The sequence below is a fragment of the Epinephelus moara genome, chromosome 1 (assembly GCF_006386435.1).
Source record: "Epinephelus moara isolate mb chromosome 1, YSFRI_EMoa_1.0, whole genome shotgun sequence".
Classification (NCBI taxonomy): Eukaryota; Metazoa; Chordata; class Actinopteri; order Perciformes; family Serranidae; genus Epinephelus; species Epinephelus moara.
Genome location: NC_065506.1, coordinates 15253244 through 15279648, shown reverse-complemented (window position 1 = coordinate 15279648; position 26405 = coordinate 15253244). Strand labels below are relative to the sequence as shown.

The following is a 26405-nucleotide window of genomic DNA, read 5'->3' as shown; positions in this document are numbered from 1 at the left end:
ATAAACTACATTAACTGAGACCGAATATCTTCTCCTATTGCTTCATTAAAGAACACGCAGGACTGAGCTCACACATAGCACACTGGAGAGTAGGATGAGCCTCGAGTCCCACAGTACCTAATCAGTCAAGTGACCAACCTTTCATACACCATGTCCCGGAGGGACAGCTTGCCGCAGCCCTTGGAGGGCAAGCACCTCGCAGCTCCGACTGACAACGTGTGGTCACAAGGCTACTGGCGACAAGCTGCTAACACACTAGCTTCGGCTACAGTGGGCTATAGTATGTAAAGGACAATTAGCTTGAGCCGATACTACGACCGTGCCGTGGTATACCTGCGACAGCGAAAAAAGAAAAAGGAACAGATCCTCTGACGACACCGGAACATATAGCCTGTCTGGGGTCATCAGGGGGTCACAGGTGATTTTGTTGATATAGCTACTCGACCTGTGCATGCTCAAGATGAAGACATTCAGTGCTTATGCACCGCCTCTGGTGGTCAGGAAGGATGAAATAGAACCTTGTAGGTGTGAAAAAACACTGCAGTACTTCTGATGTTTTGATAAAGGTCCATCATTTGATTAGTAGAAAGAAACATTTTAATCATATTTCTGATTTAACCTTACTTAGAACTTGTCACTGGTATCAACTTGAAGAACCTTGTGTTTAAATCTTAGATAACTGCTAGTGCCAGGTAAAGTGTTTTTGTGTGTTATTGCCAACCTGTTGGCAGGTGGGCAGGTGGCCCTCATTGGCTCTGATGTCCTCCCACAGTGGTGAGTGGCTGGTCCAGGCCAAGCTCTCCAGAATTTTTTCTTCTACTTGGGCAAGGTGTCTAAAAACAGGACGAGACAGGTCCCCTTCGGCCCGCAACACCGGCTCAATCACCTGTCACCACAGGAGAAAAAAAAGAGGGATGGAGGTATCCTCAAATTTAAAGGGTGGCACGGATGTTGCATTGGTTCAAATTTCAGACCAGATGGGAAACTATCTGGAAATAATACGGTGAGCAACTGCCACTCTCCACACCAGCTGTGGTCCAACAAAAGTGTATCAGTAACAAACACTAAATTGACATCTCTATTGGCAAATAGAAGAGGCAACTAGAACCATGACTGAATTTTCAGAAATCCTTCCTGTGCACGTGCAACGTTAACTTATGTCATTGACAATTATTATTATTATTATTATTGTTATTGCAATATAGCAAGCTTGGAAACACACCTTCAGAAAGTGGTATGGTGCCAGTTTTAAGATCTGAAGGAGCAGAGGGAAGTCACACGGTAGACGGTTTGTGGATATGGTGATCTCCAGACAACAGGCCACCAGACAGGACTGGAAAAGCCCATTCCCCAAGATGCCCTGTGACAAAAACATGCACAAGTACAAGTGATTTACTTTAAAAGAAATATGTGAAAAAAATAAGGATATGTTTAATTTTAAGTGGCTCAAGGGCATAAACATGGAGTCTAACATATTCTGTATCACTCAGTCAGTTTTCATGCAGTGCCCCTCGAGTACGCAAAGGTGTTTGTCAGACACCAGTTCCACTTGTAGCCTCAGGGGGGCGGTGCACTCACTGAAATGTCAATGATGCCTTTCCTTTCCCTCTCTTGAATGGCCAGGGTTTCCAAGAACCTGTAGTACAATTCCTGGGCATTACAGCAGCACTTTTTTGTCAGTTCTGTGAATGATATCACAAGGAGTATATGTGACATGTATCAACAACGACAGCCAGCTCTCTGATCATGTAGGGATTTAAAATACTGTAGGCGAGCAGACAGTGGTTCCCTGCTGTGCTCAAAGAGACACTGTTGTTTCTCATAGAACCAGTAAATATAAAACATGTGGTCTGCTTTGTCTTCGAATGGGCACTATTGCCTCTGCTGATCATAAAATTCTAGGACATAAATCAACTAGTAATACTGTGAAGGCCACAGATATGTCCTCCAGAAATACTGAACATAGGGTAACAGTGTTTCTTTAAATCTGAATGAAACTACTATCACTGTCACATCCCTCATGTCATTAAATAGGTTAGTATACCATTGGTGTTCTCATTTCCTGCATTGTCCCTGTGGTGTTGCAGAAATGTGTCCAGCATACGTCTCAGTCTTGTTTTAATCTCCTCAGTTGGATCTCTGGAGCAGGCCCTGTACCAGAGGAATCATGGTGGTTAGTATGGAAGTAGAGTGGTTGAATGACCAGGAGATTTGCATTGGGAAACAATTGAAAAGTAAATAAAAGTCCACACAAGGTTTCTAAAAGGTCACACTTCAATTGTAGAAGAATTTAAAGAGTATACAGACATTTTCTGAACTAAATAGTGTTTACACATGGTGAAACAGTCTCAATGCCTCAGTACAAACCCGTGGGCTTTCTACCAATATACCACATGTTAAACACAGTAAGTAGTGTTTGTTATATTTAGGGTAAGTGTCAAAACCTACCATTCATGTAAGAGAGTGTGGAGTGATACTGGAGTAATACTACAGAGACAATGTTTTCGCGGTGACACTGAATTATTTAAGGTCTGCCTGTGACACTGAATTATTTCTTTATCTGTTATATTGTTTACTTTGTTAAACTACTTGCTGTATGCTAACACAGCTTACATAAATAACACTGTTATTCTACACAAACAAAATTGACCACTGTATGAGCAGGCTAATACTGTGAGACTGTAGTGCTAACCTGAACATAGCCACCAGGCGTTTACTGGGGCCAAATCCTGGTTGCCCCTTGTTGGACTGGGGCTCGGTTGCCATGGTGACCTCTATACAGGATGAAAGTCAGAGCAGGAATGTGTACCTGAAAAAAAGATTTTTACATTAAAAAAAAACAAAAACAGTAAAAAGTCGTATTTCCATGTTTGTCTGGGTTTTTTTTTTTTGTTTTTTTCCAAAGCTGGAAAATATGCCAGCACATTTATGTCTCTCTAATTTATATATCTAGTTTGTGTGGCAATTGCCATAGTAGATTTGATAGTTAATAATTAAGTAATACCAAAATATATAACTATAATTCATAACTCAAAAGCAGCACCTTTCAAGACAGAGGTTGATAGCCAGTTAGCTGAATTACTTAATCTAGTCTCATAAACTGAAGGCTGCTACAGAGTTCTTTTCCTGGTGTTCAGTGACCTGATATTTCTACAGACACAACACTTTGCTTTAAATACTGAAATCAAGAGAGTAGACAATATATTTAGGGACCTCGGCTGAAAGCAGAGGTGCCTAAATATATTGTTTCTGGTACGTTTAATATTATTATTCTTTCTCCCACCGTCTGTGAAAACCCAAATTTGACCCCCTAAACATGCTCAAAAACGCACCAAAATTGACATGCATGTTAGGACTGGCGAAAAATTTGATAAAATGAAAAAAATTACCCCAAAAGTGCCAAAATGGTCTCTCTAGCGCCACATAGACACACTAAAATGGCCACTGTAGAAAGATCAAACCAAAACTGGCTTGTTCGTCTCATCGAGACCTACGAATCACACGCTGACACCCCTCACGTAAGTGCAACAGGAAGTGAAAGTAACATGAGCAAATGTGGAGAAATTGTCAGCTGTGAGTGGAGAGGGGTCTAAAATCGTCTACAACTTTTGTCTTTAACTGTCTATGTGAGCTCGAGGCTGAAACGGCGTGAGGCCAAGGTCCCGTCCAACGCTGCTTGCAGCTTTAATTATGTATGTTATCTCTTAATCAGTCAAGAAACATGTTTTATGATTTCTACAACTGCATGTTTAAAGGTCCAGTGTTTAGGGGTATTTATTTAATGGTATGTAGCGGTGAGGATTACAACCAGCTGAAACTGGTTAAAACTCCTTCAGTGTTCACTGTTCAGGAGGTTTTTAGCATGAGACGAATTATTTGCAGAGGTCTCTTCCTCACTTAGACAAAGAACAAGGTGATTTAAACCAGTAAAAACACTGAATAAAGCAGTTTCACCTTACAAATCAGTGTTTCTCCTACCCTGCTCAGCAGACGGCCTGCTTGCCCAGCCCCTGCAAATGTGTGCTCAATTATTGACCCTTTTAACTTTATGTGCGCTCACATTATTTCAGATCCAGATGTTCAGGGGTTTTTTAACAGTGAGCTAATCTAGCTCCTCCTCTCCAACACAAATGGACCCAGTGATTTAAACCATTAAAAACCAAAACCAAATGCAGGTTAGCATAATATCAAACTGGTTTGAACTCGTACTTCTCACTTGATTTATTACCTCAGATCCACCCTCTCGTCCAAATCCCTTCTGGCTCTAAAAAAAATGTGGAATGCCGAATTGCCAGACTCAAGGCTTCATAATGGTAGTCCACAAACCAGTTGGTGACATTACAGCAGCTACGTCCACTTGTTTTACAGTCTTTGGTTATAATTCACGCAAAAGTGGATGATGACAGAGTTACATTTTGCTTTTCAACTTTTCATGTAAGATGAAGTTTGGACTTCATCTTACAAAGGAAACTAAAGTCATAAACAGGTTCAAAGTCACTTACCAGAGTTGTTTTGGATTTGAAAGCCAGATTAAAGGGCTTCTAAGAATTCCCCTGTACGTCTCTTATGCCTGGTTGGTAGCAGCAGACGAATCCTGCAGCATGACGTTAGCCTGCTGCTCAGCAAACAGGAAGTCCAGATCATAGGCCTCTCTTAGACAAGCCCCTTATCACATGAGTGTTGTTGCTATGAACAGTTGTACAGTTGTAGTAGGGACCTATAAACTGAGCACCACCAATAGGAGGACAGAGGGCTTCAAAAAGGAGGGAAAACCTGTTAACCCTTTGCTGTAACAAAAATGTTCAGCAGTGTAACTCTTTATGCACTGATGCCTGGCCAAAACACTATTTTTAAGCATGTGGTGTTGGTTAAGAGAATTTGGAAAAATATTTGATGGAACTTCTTTCAACAACAGTATATCATTAATTATAAAACCTACCAATATAATGCGAAGAGAAGGTTAGTAACATTGACCAATTAGTTTTTTCTAGATACATTTAAGATTCAGTGGATCAACAAGATTTATACATAAGGTTTTCAAGAACTTTTAACAGTTCTTTTGTACTAAATGCTGCATTATAATCATTGAGAGAACCCTGTCTACCCTTTTCCTTGCCCCCATGATTCCTTGCATGAATTATTGGTACGACTTCTGGTGCTGAACTGGAAGCAGCATTTTCCAGTGGTAACAGTTAACTAATGGTACGCTATTCCTCTTTTGTACAGCAATTGGGAAATACAATATGGATCACACCACCTTCAGACGGGATGATGTCATCATACCTGTGCTATCTCTGACAGCCATTTCAAAGCATTGGATGTTTTCCTTTCAAACAAAGTATGTTAACGATAAGCTTGCCTTGCGACGTTAACATGTTAAGTTTATCGCAGCCTGAGCTAGTTTACAGTAAACATCTAGTCCTTCTAAAGAATAATTTACTTTATAGCTCCATGTCAAATAAATAAGTGATGTTTCCAAGCTACAAAATGCCGAGTTTAGAGGCACAACTCAGTTATATCTATAATAATTAATATAATATATAATTCTGATGTAATACATCTCAGCTGTCAAAACTCTTTTGGTTTTATCATTTCCAAGCATGTGAAAATGTAGTGTATGCGTTAGAGTAGGGTGTATACTAAATACGGGATAAAGCAGGTCCTGTACTGATTCATAAAGGGACGCTGCATTTCATTTTCATACAGGATTATCGGCTATTAACATCATAAAGTATACAGGTGGCAACCCATTCGTCTGTGAAGGTAAGCAATGAAAACTGCATCATTGGTTACAGGAACAATCTATTTTTGTTCTGGGTCCATGTTCAACACAGTTTTGTTTGTTGAAGCTAAATTTAGTTTAATCTGATTATTAGTAATGTTACGGAGCAAACAGCACAAAAGGTGCCAGAGCTCTGCAAGGACATTTGAGAAAATGCTAATTTGACATAAGTTAAATATCTGTCCAAAAAAGGCAAAGCAGTATTTCCTCAAGTAAAGGCAAATTACTTTCGAAAAGGGCCACAGATGGCAGTTAGCCACCAAGATTAGCCACTGGAACTCACCGTTCATAGTCAAAGCTACGAACTACCTACTGCTACTTCTGCTGTCTCACCGGAAGTTGCACCTATAATCATTTCTACAGTAGCTGCCTCAGGAAGAACCACTGTTTTCTGATTTGTAACTCTCGCATTTTGATTAAGAAAACACCATTTTAGCTTTGGAAAACTACGTTAGGGTTCAGTTACCTGAATTTCAGCAAGTACAGTTTATTTTCTGAGAGTTTTATGCCCAGAAAAGGTTTTAACCAAGCTTACAAGAAAATGCTTTTCGGTGACTTCTTTCACTGGCCTGAACACTGCCACTAAACCTGCTCTAGAGTGAGTGCCAGTGTGACAAACAAATTTGGGCAGAACAATGATAAAAAGACACATTTAAGGACATCTACCATAAAGTTCCTGACGCTGATGATTTTTTGAATAAGGCCTCCAGATAAAGCAACAGGCGAAGGCACACTTAACAGAGAAGAATATATTTAATAGAAATAATTAAACCTCAGTTCCTCCATAGAACTTAATAGAAAGTAATTTGGAAAATTACAAATGACTTTTCAGAGTATGGTCCTGCACTACATTAAGAAGTATTTTAACTACACTACACAACTTGTAAATATTACAACTGCCCAATGAAAAAAAGAAACTGGTCACAGTGACATATTATCAGGCTTGAAATCAAAACACAAAACCAATTATGCCAATTTTTGTCATCTCAGTGATTACATACATATGAAAATAGAAAGAAAACCTCGCAGTACAGCAGTAGTGTGTTTTGTCATTCCTTTTGCATATTAGTCATTGGTTACTTGTGTTTAATGCTGAGTCAACTTTTGAAAGTTTTTTTTTTAATAGTGTCAGTATGCTATCACATTGTTACAAAAATGTGCTGATTTCTTTTCAGTCTGTTGGCAATGTAAGTACATTTATATCTTAATAAGTAAAGAATTAATAAAAGCCCTACATGTGTTTTGGGAGGAGCTGTCTGCCCAATGTAGGTTTATTATTAAATGTAATGTGATTACTTCTCTGAGTTACACAAGGGGTGGAATTAGGCATCTTAACAACATTTATTTGGCAGGAAACCCAAAATATATTCTATGACAGTCAGTGTACCATAGGGTATACCTATCAAGTACATTTACATATGGAAGCAGCACATACATATCAGCGGCGATCATGAGGTGAGTTTGAAGTCCGTATCGTCCCATCATTAAGCTCCATTTTTGAAGCAAATACTGCTCTTTACGTTATTGGCCCTTGTTGAATAAGCAGTCTGAAGTAAAATAGTTTCTGCACACGTTTGAGAGTTTTCCAGTTGTTGTGGGGACATTTCCACTAAAAAATGAAGTGAATCTTCTGGATCTTCATTTCCTGGGATGGTGGGAGTAGATGGAGGCTTTTGTGTTGGTTCTTGCAGCCAACATAATAGAAATAGGCGTGCTTTGCTCGTACCTTCCACGTCTTGTGTTACTGGAGCTGGCGTCAGCAAGGACACTCGTGGTTACTGAATGTAACTTAAGTTCTATGAGTACGTAGCCTTCTACCTGCGTGTTATCAAAGCCACAGTACGGCACATTATTTTCAATATGATTAAATATTTATCACGGTAATGACAGTATTGCAAAATCCATGTCTTGGCAAAATGTGACACCGGTGACTGTTACACTCCCACCCCTAAGGAAACCCTTCTCTGTGTGGCAACATAAAGAAGCAAGCAGCAATGGCTGGGTGTTTGCATAAGGGCACTCCGAGTTTAAAGAAAGCAGAGGTGCAGATATACAAAATGAGAGTGGCAAATGAGTTCATTACTCAGACATAGACAAATACTGTACTGTTAGTAATCAGGGTTTTCCCTGCCATTATACAGCTTGGGCGCACTGCCTAAATATTTTTATGTCATGTTTAAGCCTTATGAGCATAAAACAAGCTGTGCAGAGCATCTGGACGAGTTGACACACAGTATGGGCGATGCAGAAGAACTACAGTGGTCGATGCAAAAAACTTCAATGGCCCTATCTGAGCAAGTGTTTGGTTTGTCTGTTCTGGAATACTGTAGAAACAACATGGCGGACTCCATGGAAAAGACCCCCTTAGTAGGTAGATAGAACAGCTTATTTTAAGTCAACGAAACACAATTCTTATTTTCAGGTGATTATACACCTAAGAAAACACACTTATATTATATTCCATTCCTGCCAATATATCCTTATATACAAATCCCTAAATGGGCAAGAAACGTGCTATATTGCTAGCTTCCTTGTTAACTATTTAGCTTCAAGAACACTGCGATCATCTGCTGCTGGTTTATTGGAGGTTCCCAGCAACAGCTAAAAGAAAATTGGGGATCTAACCTTTATGCACTGCACCCCAAAGCTGTGGAACACACTGCCTATAGACATCAGGAAAGCCAGCTCACTAAATATTTTAAACAAAAGCTAACAACATTTTTCTTCAATTAAGCATTTATGACTTTCCTGATACAGGCCTGGAAGGCTTTGTTTTTACACTTTACACTTCAAACTGCTGCAGTTCTTTTGAAATTTTTGTATTGTACTTTATGATTTATAAATTAGCTGATATTGAGCTGTAATGCTTTCTGTGTACTCTATTTTCATATTTGTTTTTTCTTTATAATTGTATTTAAGTGTCAGTTTACAATGCATTGCCTTGTTGGCATGTTTTATTCTCTCTATTTTCAAATGAAGCACGTAGTGCATGTAATTCCCTTATGCACTTTGTGCTGCGTGTATAAAAGGTGCTATATAAATTAAATTTATTACTATTATTATAACTATTTTCCCCTTTATCATACACACTAGACCTTTAACTTCATGAGCCGGCTTTTTCTTGTAATTTGTTTACCTTCCCTCTTCATCCATGTGCCAGTAGCTCCGCCAAAAACTGAAAGTTAAAACTTAAGTTCCAGCTGGCATCGATTCTTTTTGCTACTTTCAAATGGTTGTATTTGAAAGATGATCTTTCCCTTCTTGGTAATGTGTGATAAGTAACCCTTCACTGAAAACACATTGATCACATCCTTATTTTATGTTTGATAAAAATTTATATTTGAAAATAAATCGTTTGCTTTGAGTGAAGTGCTTGAGAACAAAAAAAAAGTGCTTAAAAAAGTACTTAAAAGTCCTTAAATTTCATTTTATAATGTCTGTTGTAACTAGATTTGGAAAAGTATAATATAAGGATATTTATTACTATATTGTTATTTCTTTCAACATAATTTTATTATGATTCATTTATTTCACTTCCATTTTCAGAGTTAACTTTTTTCATATATGTGAGCTTATTGTCAATGGTTCAAAATCATATAAAAATGTGACACCAAAGTCCTAAAAACCTGGGAAAAACCCTGGTAATAATGTGATGTAAAAACTTCTTTGGTTAGTTTTTAAAAACCTGTCTGTATACCTCAAGTACCATTGAATATAGTTTGATGCTGCTGTAACTTCTGCACTTCAAATTTATTTCTACTTTTTTTTTTTTAACCATAATTTTATCTCAGACAGGAGACAAGACTTTGAGCTGACAAAGAATTTGGCCCAAAGTTTTTCTTAACAATAAAAGGACGGAAAAGGAAGAAACCGCTGCTCTGTGCTTTATCTCCAACACCTGACATTGTTGCAGCCTCTGAAACAGGAGCAAAGTGAGACGTCATGCTCCTCTCTGCTTTAGTGCAGGTTAGGCCTTATGACTGGAGATGGTAGGTCCTGGTCCTGGTCCCTTCTTGTCACGCGATCATTGACTACATTCCTGAGTCGTCTCTGCCAGGCGGACTGACCATCCAAACGAATCCTCCTCGCTGGAGGACCATTATCCTCTTCCTCCCCGTCTCCCTGCTCATCCTCTTCTCTGTCCAATGGTACCACATAGTGTCGCCTGTTGGGTGACCTCCCAGTCCTGATCATGTTATTGATCTCACGCAGACGCTGTAGTAATGGGAGGGATATTTTTAGCAATATTTAACTGTCAGTCATTGAGTCATGATGAAATCAGTAATTTAGCTCTGGTCAAAGTGTTAACTGAGCACAGAATGAAGATGTATATCTAATATCTTCAGTCCACACTGTGCACAAATTAAAATATGATTTTAAGACAACAATTTGATCACTAAAAAGGTTTCCAACATTAAGTCCACAGACCTCTGGGGGGCTTGTGTTGAAGTAGTAGCAGAGTCCAGTAGTAGGGGGGGAAGTGGTTTCTGTATTGTACGGTGAAATGAAGATGGGGTGGCTGCTGGACAGCCGCCGTCTGCGAGGAGACACTTTGTACTGTCGGGGGTATGGAGACAAAGGAGGGGTGTCTCTCTACACAAGAGGGACACAGCATGTATTAGAAGATCCCATCTTAAAGGTGCAGTGATACAGACGCTGACATTATGACAGTTTATCAAAATTCAGGGATTTAATATGGTTCACTTACCACAGAGGTTGGAGCAAACTGCTTAGCAAAGTGCTGCATCTTTGTCGTGTAGATCTGGTTGTAAAATAGAATAAGATTGCCCCTCTCCTCCTGAGAAGGTTCCGGGTAATGTGTTGATGGTGTGTTGGGAGTCAGGATATTGATGCTGTGGTCTCCATTATCTGGAATCAACAGTGTAATAAATGTTAGCTTATCACTGTTTCATTAAAACAAGTTGGATAACCTTTATTGTCTCCAATTCTTCAACTAAAATGCTACATACAGCTGCAATCAACTTAATATAATGTCTACCTACAAGACAAAGACACAATGATAAATTACAAACAACAAAAACAGAAAAGATATATAAAATGTTGCTCATGCCTTGTTAGATAAGAGATATAAATGCATAGGCATCACAAAACTGAGGAAAGAACTCAGAGCCATAAAACTTTACAGTACAATGTCTCATATTATATTACTCATATAATGCAGGTTCCAAAATTTACACCCTCAAAGTGCAAATTCAGGAAGATTTGAAGTTTGGCAAGTAAATGTCTGAGTAACAAAATAATGTCACAAAAGCCCATGCTGAGTCTTTGTTGTGTTTTGGTGTCACTTATGGGTACGCTGCTTCCCTGCTGTCACTGTTGGAGTTTGACCCACCCAAAAGCACACACACACTACAGGTGTGTTTTTATGTATGTCTAAATGGTGCTGCAAAACTGACTGTCTCAAGAGCTCCTAGTTTTGTGGCACTTTTTACTCTCTGAGACATCAGCTACTCTGCTCAACTATCACTTGCCTTCTGTCTGCTGCTAGCTCCCATTAGGCTAATGTGTAGCTGAGAGTTATGAGTTGTGCCTATACTTATGAAAGTATAAATATTAAGAGGCAACATAGACTGAACCAAGACAGCAAACTCGTAATGGAGGTCGGGACTTAATAAAAAGATAGCGACCAGGTGTCAGACTATAAGCAGCAGGCGTCCAAGAGGAAGCTATGAAAAATGCTGACACAACACTGGCAAAAAAATATATAAAGCAGGCTGAAGCTCCAAGCAGACATTAAAGGTCCAATGTGTAGGATTTAGAGGAATACAGAGTGCTAAATGTTAAATTTGTGATGTCATTTTTACCGGTTTTAATCACCTTGTCTGTCCGTTTTAGAGAGGAAGAGACCTCTGTGGAAAAGTTGTCTCGCAGTAAAAACCTCCCCAATGTTGGGGTCTTAAGCGCACATTTACAGGTGCTAGGCTAATGCCAAACAGCCTCAGAGAAACACGCTTTGTTGCTGTTGTCTTAATCACTTGGTCCGTTTGTTTTGGAGAGGAAGAAACCTCAATGGATAATTCGATTCTCAGTGAAAACCTCCTGTACAATGAACACTAAAGGAATCCTGACTGAGCGAAGTTTCAGCTGGTTGCAATCTGCAACTTCACTGCTAGAAACCACTGAATCCCCTTAAATCTTACACACTGAACCTTTCCAGCTCGTGTCAAAACGAGACTCAATCTGGGGTTGGCTTTTACTTTCACCTTCACCGTTGAGCGTGTTTACGAACAGTCACTGACAATTCCTGTTTAATATTTATAAATTAGCTTTTATTACACCACACTGTATCATGATGTCCCATCATAATGTTAATTCTGCATGCAGATGAGTGAGTGAGGTATTTTCTAACTAAAGGGTTCTTACTGTTGTTTCCAGTTCGAGAATTTTCGGTGTCTCTTCCAGAAATCAGCACGCTTTTGCAGACCTGAGAACAGAAGATGTCTGTGTTCATAACTAATGAACTATTATAGCTATACCACACACTCAAATACACTCTCAATTTGATGACATAGTGTTAATACTCAGTAACATCTTAAGTCATACATCTTATATTTCAATTATCCAATTTTTTAAGCCAATCCACTTCCTCAGATGGCGGTAACAGTGACTTCAGGTTTATGTATCAACTCCACTGTTTTCTTTATGGGTCAAAGAGAACATGCAGGAATAATCTTAAAAAAAACAACATACACTTTTGTTGGACAGCGGCTGAGACTTGTAGCACTTCATTATGCGTTTGAAGGGTATCTCCACCTTGGTAATCTGTAAAAGCAATGCCATAAATTAGTAACTGATTATGTATTTTGTACAAGTGCTGTTACCGTACATGCCGAAATTTACATGAAGTCAAACTATTGCCTAAAAAAATTCAAATACAGGTAACATTAATTACATTACTGACCTGATGCATAAAACTTGGTTTAGATTCAAGACTGAAACGGTTTGTGTACACAAGGGCAAAATGTACATCTGCATTCCTTTTGTCAGATTTATAAACCTTTTTTTTTTTTTTTTTTAATAAATCTTGATAATTGTGGCACTGAGCGCATGTGTACCAGTCTCATTTCTACACCCATATTTAACCAGTAACAGACTTAGAAATGCCCTTTTTGCATATCGATGGTTGTGCCTCTCCACCATTCACTAGACCTCTCAAAGATAAATACAGACTGTGACACATGGATGAGGTTGTCCAGTGGTGCCAGAGCAGTTGTCATTATACACGACTGTTGTGAGCATCTGTACCAATTATTCATCAAATTTCTGCAAACCATCATTGCGGTTGAATATTAGTCATTATGATTGTTACACATCAGAATAATGATCAATGATTCATAGCACTCATGATTAAACTGACTTTACAAAGTGCTTTACAGAGTAACATTAAATGATCATTAACTGTGTGTACGCCTGGTATGAAGAATGTGTGAGGACACACGCACATTCTCACTGCACATTGGGCCTTATTCATTAAAATGTGCACAAAACTGTTCTTACTAAAAATGACGGGCTGATTTGATTCTCACCACTGAATGTACGTTTGTAAATCAGAATCAGGCATGTGCCCGCTGTTGCATTCATCACACTGCCACGCCCTTATTTCTCTATACGAGGAAATCAGTTTGCCCAGAGTAGAGGCTGACATTTTTTCGGGAGTCCCACGGGTCACGTGATTCCCGTGGGATTCACATGGGATGGGAATCAGTTTCACTATTCTTCACGTGATTGGGACGGAATGGGAAAAAAAGTCAATGGGAGCGGGCGGGACTGGGAATCATAATTAGGCCTGTCACGATATGCGATAAGTCGGTTAATTGCATGGTAAATTAAAAGCGATTAATTGCCATATTAATGCGTGTTTGTTTTCCTCGTCTCTCTCCACCAAAGAGACTGGACGACAAGAGCGTTCACTTCCGTGCATCGTCTGGCAGCCAGGTGAGTTGGTTCATTAGTGTAATGAACGGAGGGAAAGCTCTTGTCATCGAGTGTCTTTGTCTCTGTGGGGGAGGCGGGGCTATGGGCTACACACACACACACACACACAGTGCGATCTTCGTGAGGGGGAGACGAGGCGGAGAAGAAAACAGAGAGTTGAGCGTAAGAGAAAGACATGGAACTTGTTCCTAAACCAAATGCCACGGCCCCTGTGTGGGAGTGATTTGGATTTAAACCAAATGACAGAGGGCAGCCCAGTAATTTGGACGAGCCGGTGTGCCGGGTTTGTTCTAAAACCATCTCAACAAAAAGAGCGAATACAACCAACTTAACTGCACACCTGCTACAACAGTAACATGCTGCTCTAACACTGATGCTTTAGTATTAATAATCTAATGATGCCATATATAATAATATCAGTCAGAGGAACCAAACACTGCTTCTACTGCAATACTTTAACTACATTTTTCTCTCTCAGAACTGGTTCTTATGTGTGATCCATGTACTATATATATTTTTTTTTACTGTAACTGAAACACAACACGGGAGCGGGATGGGATGGGAGTCATTCTTGTGGGATTGGGACAGGACAGGATTTTTTTTTTCCTTTTTCATGGGATTGGGACAGGATGGGATTATTTTTGTAGGAGTGGGATGGGACGGGACTGAAAATCCACTCCCGTGTCACCCTCTAGCCCAGAGGTGTATCATGGGGAAAGTGGTGAACGTGTTTCTAGGCCCTGACACACCAGTGTCGGATAGTTAGTGAGCGCCTGTGAATGTAACTGCTGTCAGAAACGGCTGATAAGCCATATGTCTCTCTCCTCAAACATGTTCAAACATGTTTGTCTCTGATGTGCTCTCTCCTGAAGGCAGCAAGGTTAGATGTGCTATCTTAACACCGGGTAGATCAGAATCACCTACATATCCTGATGACAACAACAACAACCCTTATAATAATATCATGGCACTAGAAATTGGTGGGAGTAGCAATCATCAGCCGACAGACAGATTTAATAGAAACAACTGAATCCAAAACTGCTACAAGTCAGTACAGACACTCTCATGTACTCCCATCTAAGCTATGACTGGGACCCTCAGTTTTTATATTGTAACATTTTAATCAGGATGATAATTGATGAGGATGAAATAAGTGCATGCTTTAGTAAATTACTAAATGAATGATCTTAAATATTGTTGTCTATGAAAGCCATTATGCCTTTGTGCCCGCTATAGTTGTAGCCAGAGGCATTATGTTTCAGGTTGTCAATCCGTGCGTCTGTCAGCCCCAGATGCCTTGAAGGAATTCCTTCAAATTTGGCACAAACGTCCATTTGAACTGAAGAATCAGTGATTGGAATTTGGTAGTTGAAGGTCAAAGGTCAAGCTGACCTTACAAAACATGTTATTGACCTTAACTCAAGAATTCTTACCCTTAACATGACAAAACTTTACACACATGTCTAATAGGATATAATGATGAAGTCACGACATTTTATATCCAAAAAGTCAAAAGTCACCTTCACTGTGACATCATAATGTTCTGCATGAAACACTTTTCTGGTCATTATTCAACGTCATATCTGAGGAACAGAAGGGAGACATTTGGTCAGATACTGAATTGGTGACACTAATCTTGGGTGCCCACCTTGAAACTGTGCTGATTGTATAGATCCTCTATTCTGCCGGAGGGAAGATGTGTGTGAAGCATCCATGCTTTCACAGACATGGATGTTAACTGAGAGAAACTTGGTGTGTGGAGGCATATAACCGTGGGGCTATAATTCTTGTGTAATGAGTGCAGTTTTAATATGCTATGCATTTAGTTAAAATGTGTGTGTTTACATTTTCTAAGACAGCCGGTCTTCATCATTTGTGCCTACGCATGGTCTGAGGCAGTTCAAAATGTATTCCCTTAGTATAAAAACATTCAGGTGAGAAAGTATTGAGGAACCCTGGATTTCTTCTAAAACATTCGTACGCACAGTTTAAGCACATATTTGTATGTAGGCGCTGTTTTTGAATGAGGCCAATTGTTCATTTATAAATCCCAGTTTATGTGTGGGAAAAGGCGTACACATGTTTTTTGTGTGTGCACAGTTTATGCACCTGGTCAATGTTACATAAGGTAGCCTTTCAGTAATGGCTTTTTGAGGCTTCTGGCCTCACACATGGCTTTAGGGTTAGGGTTATATCATTCCCTGTTGGTTTGGCATGCTCTTGACAGTGCTTCAGTGGATGGTGTGGATGTTATAGGATGAAAGAGTAAGAAACCATGTGGACTACTCCACAAACATTCCTGCATATACACCAGCATGTCTACCAAATCGGCATATGACTATAAAAGGTGCCAAGACTACTGTCAGCCCACCTTAGCTATGATGTAGATGGCACACATGAGCAGTTGGTCCAGGTGACGGTCTACCATGAGGTTGGTGCAGTGGACCAGAGAGTACTCAAAGCAGGTCCAGATTTTCAGACGCAGCTCATCTGAAATATCCAGTGTGGAACTCAGCTCCCTCAGATGCTTCCCCATCAAACTGTAGACCTGAGCCAGAGAGCAAACATGACCACACGTAACGCATCATCTCCCAATATTCCAAACAACTATTCCTGAGAAATAGTTCTTATAAATATAGTATAGAGAGAAAACAGATATCTATAGTTGGCCATTTGTCAGCTGGACATGAGAATGCTATGGTGAGCTAGATTAACTGACCTGGCGAGCGAACACATGGAGGGAGTTGCTTCTCTGAGGCCTGTTTACAGCTGATGGGGAACGCTGCTGGTCACTGCTGGTAGACGGTTCAGCTCCAAAACTGAGATTCACTGACAAAAACAGTGGGTACATAATAAGAGTACTGCAGTCAGTGTACAACTAAGGAGTGTATCACATGTATTAAATGCAATAGAATTACAATAATGTGAACAAAAGAAGATACACTGCATTATACCTCCTGGCTGATTGCGCTCAGGCTGAGAGTCTGCTCTCTTTGGATCTTCAAGCTGTGTAGGAAGCATCACCTGCATATGACATAAAGCCCTTGTTAAAGCATGTACTGCGTGTGCGAAGAAACACTGTCCTTCTGATACTTACATACAGGTCCATTATTATATCTCTAATTTAGTTTAACTCAAAACCTTGTCACTGGCATCACCTTGGAAGAGCTTTGAATATTAAATCTTAGGTAACTCCTGGTGCCAGGTAAAGTGTTTTTGTGTGTTATTGCCAACCTGTTGGCAGGTGGGCAGATGGCCCTCATTGGCTCTGATGTCCTCCCACAGCGGTGAGTCGCTGGTCCAGGCCAAGCTCTCCAGAATTTTCTCTTCCACTTGGGCGAGGTGTCTGAAAACATGACTAGACAGGCCCACTTCAGCCCGCAACACCGGCTCAATCACCTGTCACACCACAGGGGACAAATGGAGGATGGAGGTATCCTCAAAGTTAGAGGTAGTTGGGGACCAGATGGGAAACTATCTGAGGAAAAAAGTCTCTCCAAATCTCTCCACCCCCCTTTAGAAACTTCTGGTTCCTGTAAGTCAGGAATGTAACCATATTTTCTGCTGTGGAGCTTTTCCCATGAAGTATTCTAACAAGTGTCTGTGTTAAAGTAACACACACTGAATTCACATCTATATTGGCAAATGCAAACCATGACAAATATTTGCAAAAGTTTGTCTATGCACACTCTCCTGTATCATGGACATTTATTAAATTACATGCATTTTTCTCTGAATGTCGATGAATGCGCACACAACAGACAGTTACACACTTACTGTAAGCATACGCTATACATCAAACTAAGAAGCTTGGAAACACACCTTCAGAAAGTGGTATGGTGCCAAATTTAAGATCTGGAGGAGCCGAGGGAAGTCACACGGTAGACGGTTTGAGGATATGGTGATCTCAAGACAACACGCCACCAGACAGGACTGGAAAAGCTCATTCCCCAAGATGCCCTGTGACAAAAACATGCACAAGCACAAGTGATTTACTTTAAGCACAGTTTATTGCAATGCAGATGTGACGTTGAGGGTTTTCAGGTGCCAAAGTAAAAACTTATGAATGTGTAAAATAGTTATTGATATTTAGGCCTATTAAAAAGTTACTTGAATTGTGTGGGCCAGAAATAATTTTCAACCACATCATGATATGGATATTATTTACAAACATTTCTGTTATTAAACACATGTAGCCTGATATAAGACTATATATGGGATTTATATCTTATTATCTGCAGGGACAGATGAGTAGGCACTGTTCATAAACTTGTATGAAATATATATGAATATGACAGCAGCAATAGTTGAACATTTCCACGGCAACGAGTAAAACGCGAGGACTGTCTATTAGCTGCCTGGAGTCTCTGCCCCTGCAAACTTTACGTGATGACAGTAAATATGTCACACTCCGTACAACTGAAGTCTGCGAGGGCTCAGTCTGCAGGTCCAGATGGCGGACATTTGGATTCAGCCTGTAACATATTCAGTATCACTCAGTGAGTTTTCATGCAGCGCTCCTCCTGTTTACCACCACAGTTCCATTTGTGGCCTCAGGGGGGTGGTACACTCACCGAGATGTCACTGATGCCCTTCCTGTCCCTCTCTTGACTGGCGATGTTCTCCAGGATCCTGTAATACCAGATCCCAGCTTGATAGCAGCACTTCACTGCCAGTTCTGTGAACGATATCACACGGATTATATGACATGTGACATGTATCAACAGCAAGAGCTTTATTCCAGAAGCTAATACCTGTCATTAAAAAACAGCCAGCTCTCTGATCATGTAGGGATTTAAAATACTGTAGGCGAGCAGACAGTGGTTCCCTGCTGTGCTCAAAGAGACACTGTTGTTTCTGGAAAACAGTGAATATTAAACATGTGGTCTGCTTTGTCTCTGACTGGGTGCCGTGTGTTGCCATTGCCAATCATAAAATTCTGGGCTATAAACCAACCAGCAACATTGTGAAGGCCACAGATATGTCCTCCAGAAATACTGAACATAGGGTAACAGTGTTTCTTTAAATCTGAATGAAACTACTATCACTGTCACATCCCTCATGTCATTAAATAGGTTAGTATACCATTGGTGTTCTCATTTCCTGCATTGTCCCTGTGGTGTTGCAGAAATGTGTCCAGCATACGTCTCAGTCTTGTTTTAATCTCCTCAGTTGGATCTCTGGAGCAGGCCCTGTACCAGAGGAATCATGGTGAGTTCAGAGTGGCTGAATGACCAGGAGATATGAAACAACTGAAAAGTAAATAAAAGCCCTCACTGCAACTGTTGAAGAATTTAAACAGACATTTCTTGAAGTAAACAATGTTTACACATGGTGAAACAGTCTCAGTGCCTCAGTGCAAACCTGTGGGCTGTCTACCAGTATACCACATGTTAAACACAGTAAGCAGCCCCTGTTATATTTATGGTAGGTGTCAGATCTAACATGCACGTAGGAGATACGGGCCTACACAGGCACTGATGAATTATTAACGTCGTAGATCTGAGATTCCACACAGACAAAATGAGCAGTGTATGAGTAACACACTGAGACTGTAGAGCTAACCTGAACATAGCCATCAGGCCTTCACTGGGGCCAATCCTTGGCCATCTCTGGTTAGCCTGAGGCCCGGTTGCCATGGTGACCTGCACACTCACACAGGAGAATCAGAGCAGGAATGGGCACCTAAACAAGGGAAAGAACGTTAGAAAGACTGGGAGACGATTAGGGCTCATGACCCACTGCAGTACAGTACAGTACAGTACAGTACAGTCAGTCAGCCACAGAATAAATATGACTTTTAAAAGTGGCAGAATATGTCATTTACATAGTTTGCTTTTTTTCACTCTTTCTGTGTATGGTGTGTTTACATCAGTCCAATGCTACTTTTGTAACATGCCAGACGTAATGACAACACTGTGTCTTGCACAAAAACCACAGACTATAGAAAAACCACAGAATGTAGCAAAAGGGCTAGCCTGGCTAATTTCAAAACTAAAAAGATCTTCTTACATCACCTCTAAATCTCACTTATATATTTCATTTGAACTCAAACACAAATATACAAAACCATGTAGTGGACGATACATCTTGTAACTAAGTCACTGATCCAGTCAATACAATGGTTATCACCCATTCTGAAGAATTGGGACAAATTATGTCCTACAAAAAAAAAAGAATAGGAAGAACTTTATCCACGAAAGAAAATTCAGCTGTCCAGCAGCTCATAAAAGACAAAAAACAACCGCACAGCATCAACACAGTGGTATTAAAACAGACATCAGATAGAATAAGTTAAGAATAAGTGCATAAATAGAAATTAAATTAAAATAAAATTGTCCATTTCACAGTCCAGTCCAGTTGTGGCTAACATGGTGTGTGTGTGTGTGTGTGTGTGTGTGTCTGGATTCAGGAGTTGTTAGACAGAAAACAAAAAAAAAATAAAATAAAATAATAATAATAAAAAACACCCTTAAAATTATAACTTAACATGCTAATCCAATTTTTTGAGTGAAGCATTTTTTAAAAAGATTTATATATACTGTATGTATGCAATAAATATGACATATGTAATATTCTTCTTCTAGACTTGCCCTGTGCCAGAAAACATCCTTGTCCCAGAAATTAATTCACAATTTCAAACAATAAAAAATTATGTTAAACTAACAGTACGCACTGACAAAATTTGTGTAAAAAGGTACTGCTATATTCATCTTTTCATAATCTTCTTGTATAACTCATACACTGGTCATTTTGTTTGTTAAATTATATTTTTTGTGAAAATGCCGGCCCTTTAAAGATGTGCCCCACATATTTGTCAACTCCATCATATTCCTACAAACACATTATTTATCAGGCACAAAAGGGGTTAGCTATATCCTAATGACTCCTGTCTCACTTCCTGGTTTTCAAAAAGGTGGAAATGCTGCTCAAGTACGAGTGAGCTTTCCATATTTAGATAAATTCATCAAATAATATGGCTATCAGGTGTCTCTCAACTATCACAGCTCAACTCTGCGGCCCTTCTAAAACAAAACTGAACAGGATTTATGGTTTGAAAATGTGCATTTTGATTTGCATTAAGGCAACTTTGCAAACTAAAATGGCTACTCAGTACAACTACTGTGATGTTAATAAATATATACATTTTTGTCAAATCCGTCAGCTCTTACCTGACACCCATGCTGACGTGGGTGACACACCTCAGTTCTCTTTAAGTATTGAATAAACCATATATGTTTTCATATTTTTGTGTTGCAATATTAAATTTCAGTATATTGTCTCATCCCTAATTGTAATTGACGCCGTCTGATGAATTCTCTATTTTCTATGTAAATGCTAATTTTTGTAAAAATCTAAAGAAAAATCAAAAACAGAAGATTCGTGTTTGAAACAGTTTCTGTGCTTCCAGATTTATTTTTCTTATGTTTGTGTAATATTTTGTATTTTATATGACGTCAACTCCGTCACAGAGAAGTCACCTCCATCACTTTTTTTCTGTTACATTCATTAATGTTCACAATGATTTATAAAATGAGTTTATATCAATCGAAAGTTTCTGTGGTACACCTAATGTATGTTCTTTGTGTTATAAGTGAGGTATGTTTTTTTTTTTTATCACAAAGTTGTGAGTGGACAGGGTTATAATGTTTGTTTGTTTGTTTTTCTTAAATTAAAAAGACATAACACTTTTTTTTTAATTATACAGCTAAATAGATAAATAATAATAATAATAATAATAATAATAATAAATAATCTCATATTTAATGTAACAAAAATTATTAAACATTTCCATCATGTTTTATAATATGATTCTACGACTTGTGTGTGCCTACAAGGGTTAATAGCCAATACATTCTTTTAAAATATATTTTACTGGCATAATTGAAGAGCAAAAATTAACCCCCCAAAATTAAGGTTTTGTCCCAGTTGTCAAGAATGAGTGTTATAGCATTAAACTCACTGAAAACAAAGTGTGGTTAAATTAATATGTATGAATATTATGTAGTAAATTTAAGAGGTGCTGGTAAGTGGATTGTTGAGGTTTGAACTTAGGTCAGAGCTAGGCTGGCTGTTTCTTCCAGCTGGCAATGATGATGATTCACATGCATTATTGTACATGTCAGATGGGAAACCTTCCCTAACATGGACTGCTGCTCCACCTGGCAGCAACATTGATTCACAGTAGACATGTTTATTATTTAGTAGGTTAGAGAATAGTTCCTGTTGGCTGATGTGTTGAGTCTGTGACAAGAGGAATACTTCAGATGCCAGAGAAGACTCATGTCTGTAAGAGGGCTCGGCAAACAAGATCATTTTAGGCTTCACAGACTGTTGTGTTCTGTGTCAGTGTCCACTAAAGGAGCTTTTGTTCCACGCTGTTTAATGTGAAAAATGATCACAGGTGATCTGAGGCCATGCGTCATCTCTAACACCAGCATTTAACTTGTACCTGGGAATTCTTGCATTGTTGTAGACCTTGTGGTACTCTTACTTTGAATGCTCCTTCCTCCACTGGTACCGGCCCCTCTTCTACCTCGGCCATTTGAGTTTATCTGCGTGTGTGTTTGTTCCCTCCTCTGTCCCGACTGAATGGAGACTCTGTTCCTCTAATCATTCCCACATGTGCTGTTTATCATTCAGGGTTACTGTCCTAACTGAGTCAGGCAGACCTCAGAGTGCAGTGTCTGCAGACGACATGTGGTGATACGTGTATGTGTGTGTGCATGTGTGTGTGTGAAAGAGAGAGAGGTACAGAGAAAAAAACACAAGCGGAAAGGCTGTTAGGAAGCAGGGAGAGGTTGTAGGATACTGAACTGTGATTTTGTTTGGTCATCTGTGGGGTCTTGTGAGACTTCACAGGCTGGGTAGTGTGTGTGCAGGTCACCAAACATGACCGTACTAAACTACTTTTACTAAATGTCCTTTATATTTCCTCTTCACGGAGCCATCTTGAGCCCAAAAAATGTATTTTGTCTCTTAAGGAGAATCTTTCAGTAGACACAGTCAGTCTAGCTGTCTATTGTAAGGTTTACTCCCACACAGGCTGGTATTCTAAATGACAACACACTTTGAAAATTACCCTTTCTGTCCAAGGAGAAGTAGCTTTACTGCTAATAGCTTTTATTAGTAACCAGCTTTGTTTCAGTCTGAAACAGTTTCTCCCTCTGATGACGCACATTGTTACGTTCAAAACTCTCAGAAGCACAAAATCAGGGACTGATATCTGATCGTGATCTTCCTTTTAATCCTCAAGCATGACAGTTGTTCACTTTTGCTTCATTCATTTCCCTTGACACTTCTCCCTGATAAGGTCCCTTTTATCTAGTGATGATCTAAATGAAGTTGCTAATGGCATTAACTCTTTAAGTGTTGGGGTCAGGGTTAGGAATTTTAAGATTAAGATGTTGACATCAAAGAGCTTCTCATATGCCAGAGTGAGGCCTAAGATCCACCAGTGGCCTTATTTGGTGTATAAATGCCTAGTTTAGTGACAATTTGTTGAGGTTGAGATGAAATATATTTATTTCTATGGTACTGGTAGAAGTACTTGGCAGGACTGTGTATATAGCTGTAGATGAAAATCTTGTTGATTGACTAAAGAACTAAAGAGTTAAGTAAGAATACAAGACGAAGGACGAGAGAAATCCCTGTATTCCTATATGTGTGTGTGTGTGTGCTAAGAGTGTGAGAGTGTAAACTAAGACACAACAATAATAATAAATATAAGGCACAAAGAGAAGAAACGCTGGCACAGGGTGTCTGCAGATATAACCAAGTTAAATTTAAGACCTTTTTTTTTTTTACACCACCTTGTATGAAATTTAAGACCAAACCTGCAATGGCAATACAAATTATATACTACTATATTGTTAGCCTCATAGCATAATTGCCTGAGTCATATGTTAAGGTTTTCAGAAAAGACAAAAAAAACCCCACATTTTTCAGCAAACACCTAAGAACTTGTGTCACACATGTGTAAGTACTCCTTCTGAGTGAACACACTGATGTCAGTCTGTCCAGTGACTGTAAAGAGTCATTGGGTCCGTCAGGCTGGAGAAATCTTTGCAGTAATGTGACTGAAAATATTTAAGACCCATCAAATCTGAATTTAAGACAGGCCTTATATTAAGAAACCTTTTAAGGACCTGTATGTTATTTTAAAATAAATAAATAAAAAACACTTTGTCACCATGGCATCACATATTTCCTACTGATTCATCTAAAGTCAAACAGCTGCTGGAGGGAACAGAGACCTTACAGACTCTTTCCTCTGAGTGAGCTTTAATGACATCACACAATTGCAGCTAAGCTAAGTAAAAGACACAACATATACTTAAATCAGGAGAGCAGACAGTATGTTTTTATATCATGCTATCTCTGTATCAGTCAAACAACATGTCTGAATTGTTTCCACAGCAGCAGGGCTATGACCAGGCATATCTCTGTAGCATGACAACACCCACAACTACACACACACCTACTCATGCATATGAATCACAGCCTGGATCTGAGCCGTCATTACCTGATTAAAAGTGTCCTGATTTGTCCTGAGATCTTTGTTTATCTCACTTTGACAACAGATTGGTTAATGTGCCGTTACAAAGCCACTGCTATGAGCCCCAGCAAAAAAAGAAAAAGCAAGTCAACAGTGCATGCCTGCCGAACAGTCATAAACTGGACTGAAATAAAATAGAAAATGTCTTAAGTTAAGTTTTTACCTCGCCCAAACTTGTTGTCACGCTCCATTATCTTCCTCATTCTGCCTTTAATGTAATATGTAAAACATCTTTATGCATTTTATGGAAAGAAACAGCTTTCTGTGTGTCATACTTTGACACTACATGCTTAGATGGTCTTTTGTTTTTCTGAAGTCAATTTACACTGAGAAATGTATAATCTGCTGCCAATTTCTGTGGGTTACACCCATTTCCTGTTTCCTCCAGCCTGGTCTTCACTGACAGAAGTTACATCAAAAAAATGGCCTTACTTTCACTTTCAGACACGTGTTTTAACATTTAAATGCCACTGTAATTAACTGAATGACTGATCTGTGTGATAATCAATAAAACTTTATTGACAGTGCACACAGGCCTGGCTGCAACAGAACCATTTACAAAGGTCATTGATTAACTGTGTAGGGTCAGACTGTGCTGCAGCATTCACTAACTCATGCAGGAGAAGATGATGACAGGGTTACAGTTTGGTTTTCAGACTTTTCATGCAACATGTCAGTCAGGTCATCCAAGTGCAACTTTTGACTTACACACAAGATAACAGTCACAAAGAGGGTCAAAGTCACTTACCAGAACTGGGAACGTTTAGTGAGCCAGATGTGGGCTCCTCTGGTCTAAGGATCCCCCTGCACGTCCCTCATGTCCGGCTGGTAGCAGAGGAGTGGAGCAGCATGGTGTCAACCTGCTGCTCTGCACACTGAGGAAGTTCACATCATTGGCCTCTCTCAGACAAGCCCCAACTTGTCACTTGAGTCTTGTTGCTATGAGAGGCAATGAACAGTTGCAGAAGTAACCTACACAGGCCACTGGGCGCCACCAAGAGGACGAGGGGAGGACTTACAGTAGAGAGGAAAACCTGTTAACCCTTTGCTGTACATTTTAAGCAGTTTAACTGTTGATACACAGATGTCAGGCCAGTACACTGTTTCTAAGCCTGTGGTGTTGGTGAAGATAATTTGGGAAAAGTTTATTATGAATTTTAAAACCAGTAAGTGTCATGTGAAGAAGAGGATTGCACATCAAGGTTCATAACATCAACCAATTATAATTTTACATACATTTAACATTTAAAGGATTATCATAATTTGAACATAGTTCTAAAAATCTTTATGCAATACTTATGTACTTAATCCTGCATTACATTAAGCTATAAATTAGCACTTAACGAATCCTATAGTACTTTTTTTTTTTTTTACTTTATTTACTTGTACTCTAAATATTTTTTTACTTTAAATGACCCCAATGTGCTGACATGATGTTCATTCATTCTTTTATTCATTTTCTGTAACCTCTTATCCTGTTGGGGGTCGTGGGGGAGTATAAAAATTAAAATTTAAAAAATAAATTAAGTACAGAGCTGGTGGGGATTCCAATAAAAATTATGCCTTGATAAAGTCATAGATTTATGAGATACAAACTTGGTTATTTTCTGAGATTTAAGTGGTAAATTTGCAAGAAAAAACCCCCAACACAAATCTATGATAAAAAAAAAAAAAACCTTAAATATTCTCTGAAATTATAAAATGTTAAGAAAAAAAAAACTGAAATTCTCTGAGATTTAATTCACAAGAAAATAATATTTGGAAAAAAACAAACAAAAAACACATATCTAACCCTAAACATGACAATGGGCCTTTGCTAGATTTCTAGTTGATTGTAAATAGTATTATTAGATAAAAATGGCTGACACAGATTTACATATATTAGTAACATGGTTAAATAAACATATCGTATTTTAATGTATTTATTGTAAATTTTCTTGTTAATTTACGACTGTAATCTCCGAAATTGGGAGATTTTATTTTGACGTCACCTCTCTTCCCCCTGCTTCTTTTGTTTTTCCTCTTAATGTTACAACTTGAAAATGGATCCTAAGGATATTACTGCTATGTTAGTAACCACTGTTTTCTGATTTGTAACTCTAGCACTTT

At 39.1% G+C, this 26405-nt stretch overlaps 2 protein-coding genes across 4 annotated transcripts in view; both read right to left on the bottom strand.

Moving 5' to 3' along the window:
- LOC126391730 (retinoblastoma-like protein 2) overlaps window positions 1-4664 on the bottom strand; it is a 23036-nt gene extending 18372 nt beyond the window's left edge. For 2 of the 3 annotated variants that reach the window (XM_050046651.1, XM_050046659.1), the window contains exons 1-6: window positions 4503-4664; window positions 2693-2809; window positions 2045-2151; window positions 1579-1682; window positions 1223-1360; window positions 722-886 (exon numbers count right to left, since the gene is read on the bottom strand). In XM_050046651.1, coding sequence (XP_049902608.1) covers window positions 722-886; window positions 1223-1360; window positions 1579-1682; window positions 2045-2151; window positions 2693-2766 — 588 coding nt within the window. In that variant the 5' untranslated portion in view covers window positions 2767-2809; window positions 4503-4664. Of the gene's footprint in view, window positions 1-721; window positions 887-1222; window positions 1361-1578; window positions 1683-2044; window positions 2152-2692; window positions 2810-4502 lie in introns of those variants that run through there. The other variant, XM_050046666.1, reaches the window with a different exon arrangement.
- Window positions 4665-6516: 1852 nt separating this feature from the next.
- Window positions 6517-25216, bottom strand: LOC126391724 (retinoblastoma-like protein 2). Its single transcript, XM_050046640.1, has 14 exons — window positions 25045-25216; window positions 19304-19423; window positions 18824-18930; window positions 18313-18416; window positions 17561-17698; window positions 16973-17137; window positions 16693-16762; window positions 16458-16567; window positions 16110-16286; window positions 12494-12565; window positions 12167-12227; window positions 10491-10651; window positions 10211-10375; window positions 6517-9997 (listed from the first exon to the last, which is right to left on the bottom strand). The coding sequence occupies exons 2-14, from the start codon at window positions 19375-19377 to the stop codon at window positions 9740-9742; spliced, it is 1662 nt and encodes a 553-aa protein (XP_049902597.1). The 5' UTR covers window positions 19378-19423; window positions 25045-25216; the 3' UTR covers window positions 6517-9739.
- Window positions 25217-26405: the final 1189 nt, after the last annotated feature.

What these genes read in the sequence shown, in the direction of transcription:
- LOC126391724 (XM_050046640.1), bottom strand. Translation starts at nt 19,377, where the DNA reads ATGGCAACCGGGCCTCAGGCTAACCAGAGATGGCCAAGGATTGGCCCC. An exon ending in TGAGCGCAATCAGCCAGGAG is followed by an intron (nt 16,568 to 16,692) that starts GTATAATGCAGT and finishes TGTTTTTGTCAG; the next exon opens with TGAATCTCAGTTTTGGAGCT. An exon ending in CCATCTACATCATAGCTAAG is followed by an intron (nt 12,566 to 16,109) that starts GTGGGCTGACAG and finishes TTGCTTTTACAG; the next exon opens with ATTACCAAGGTGGAGATACC.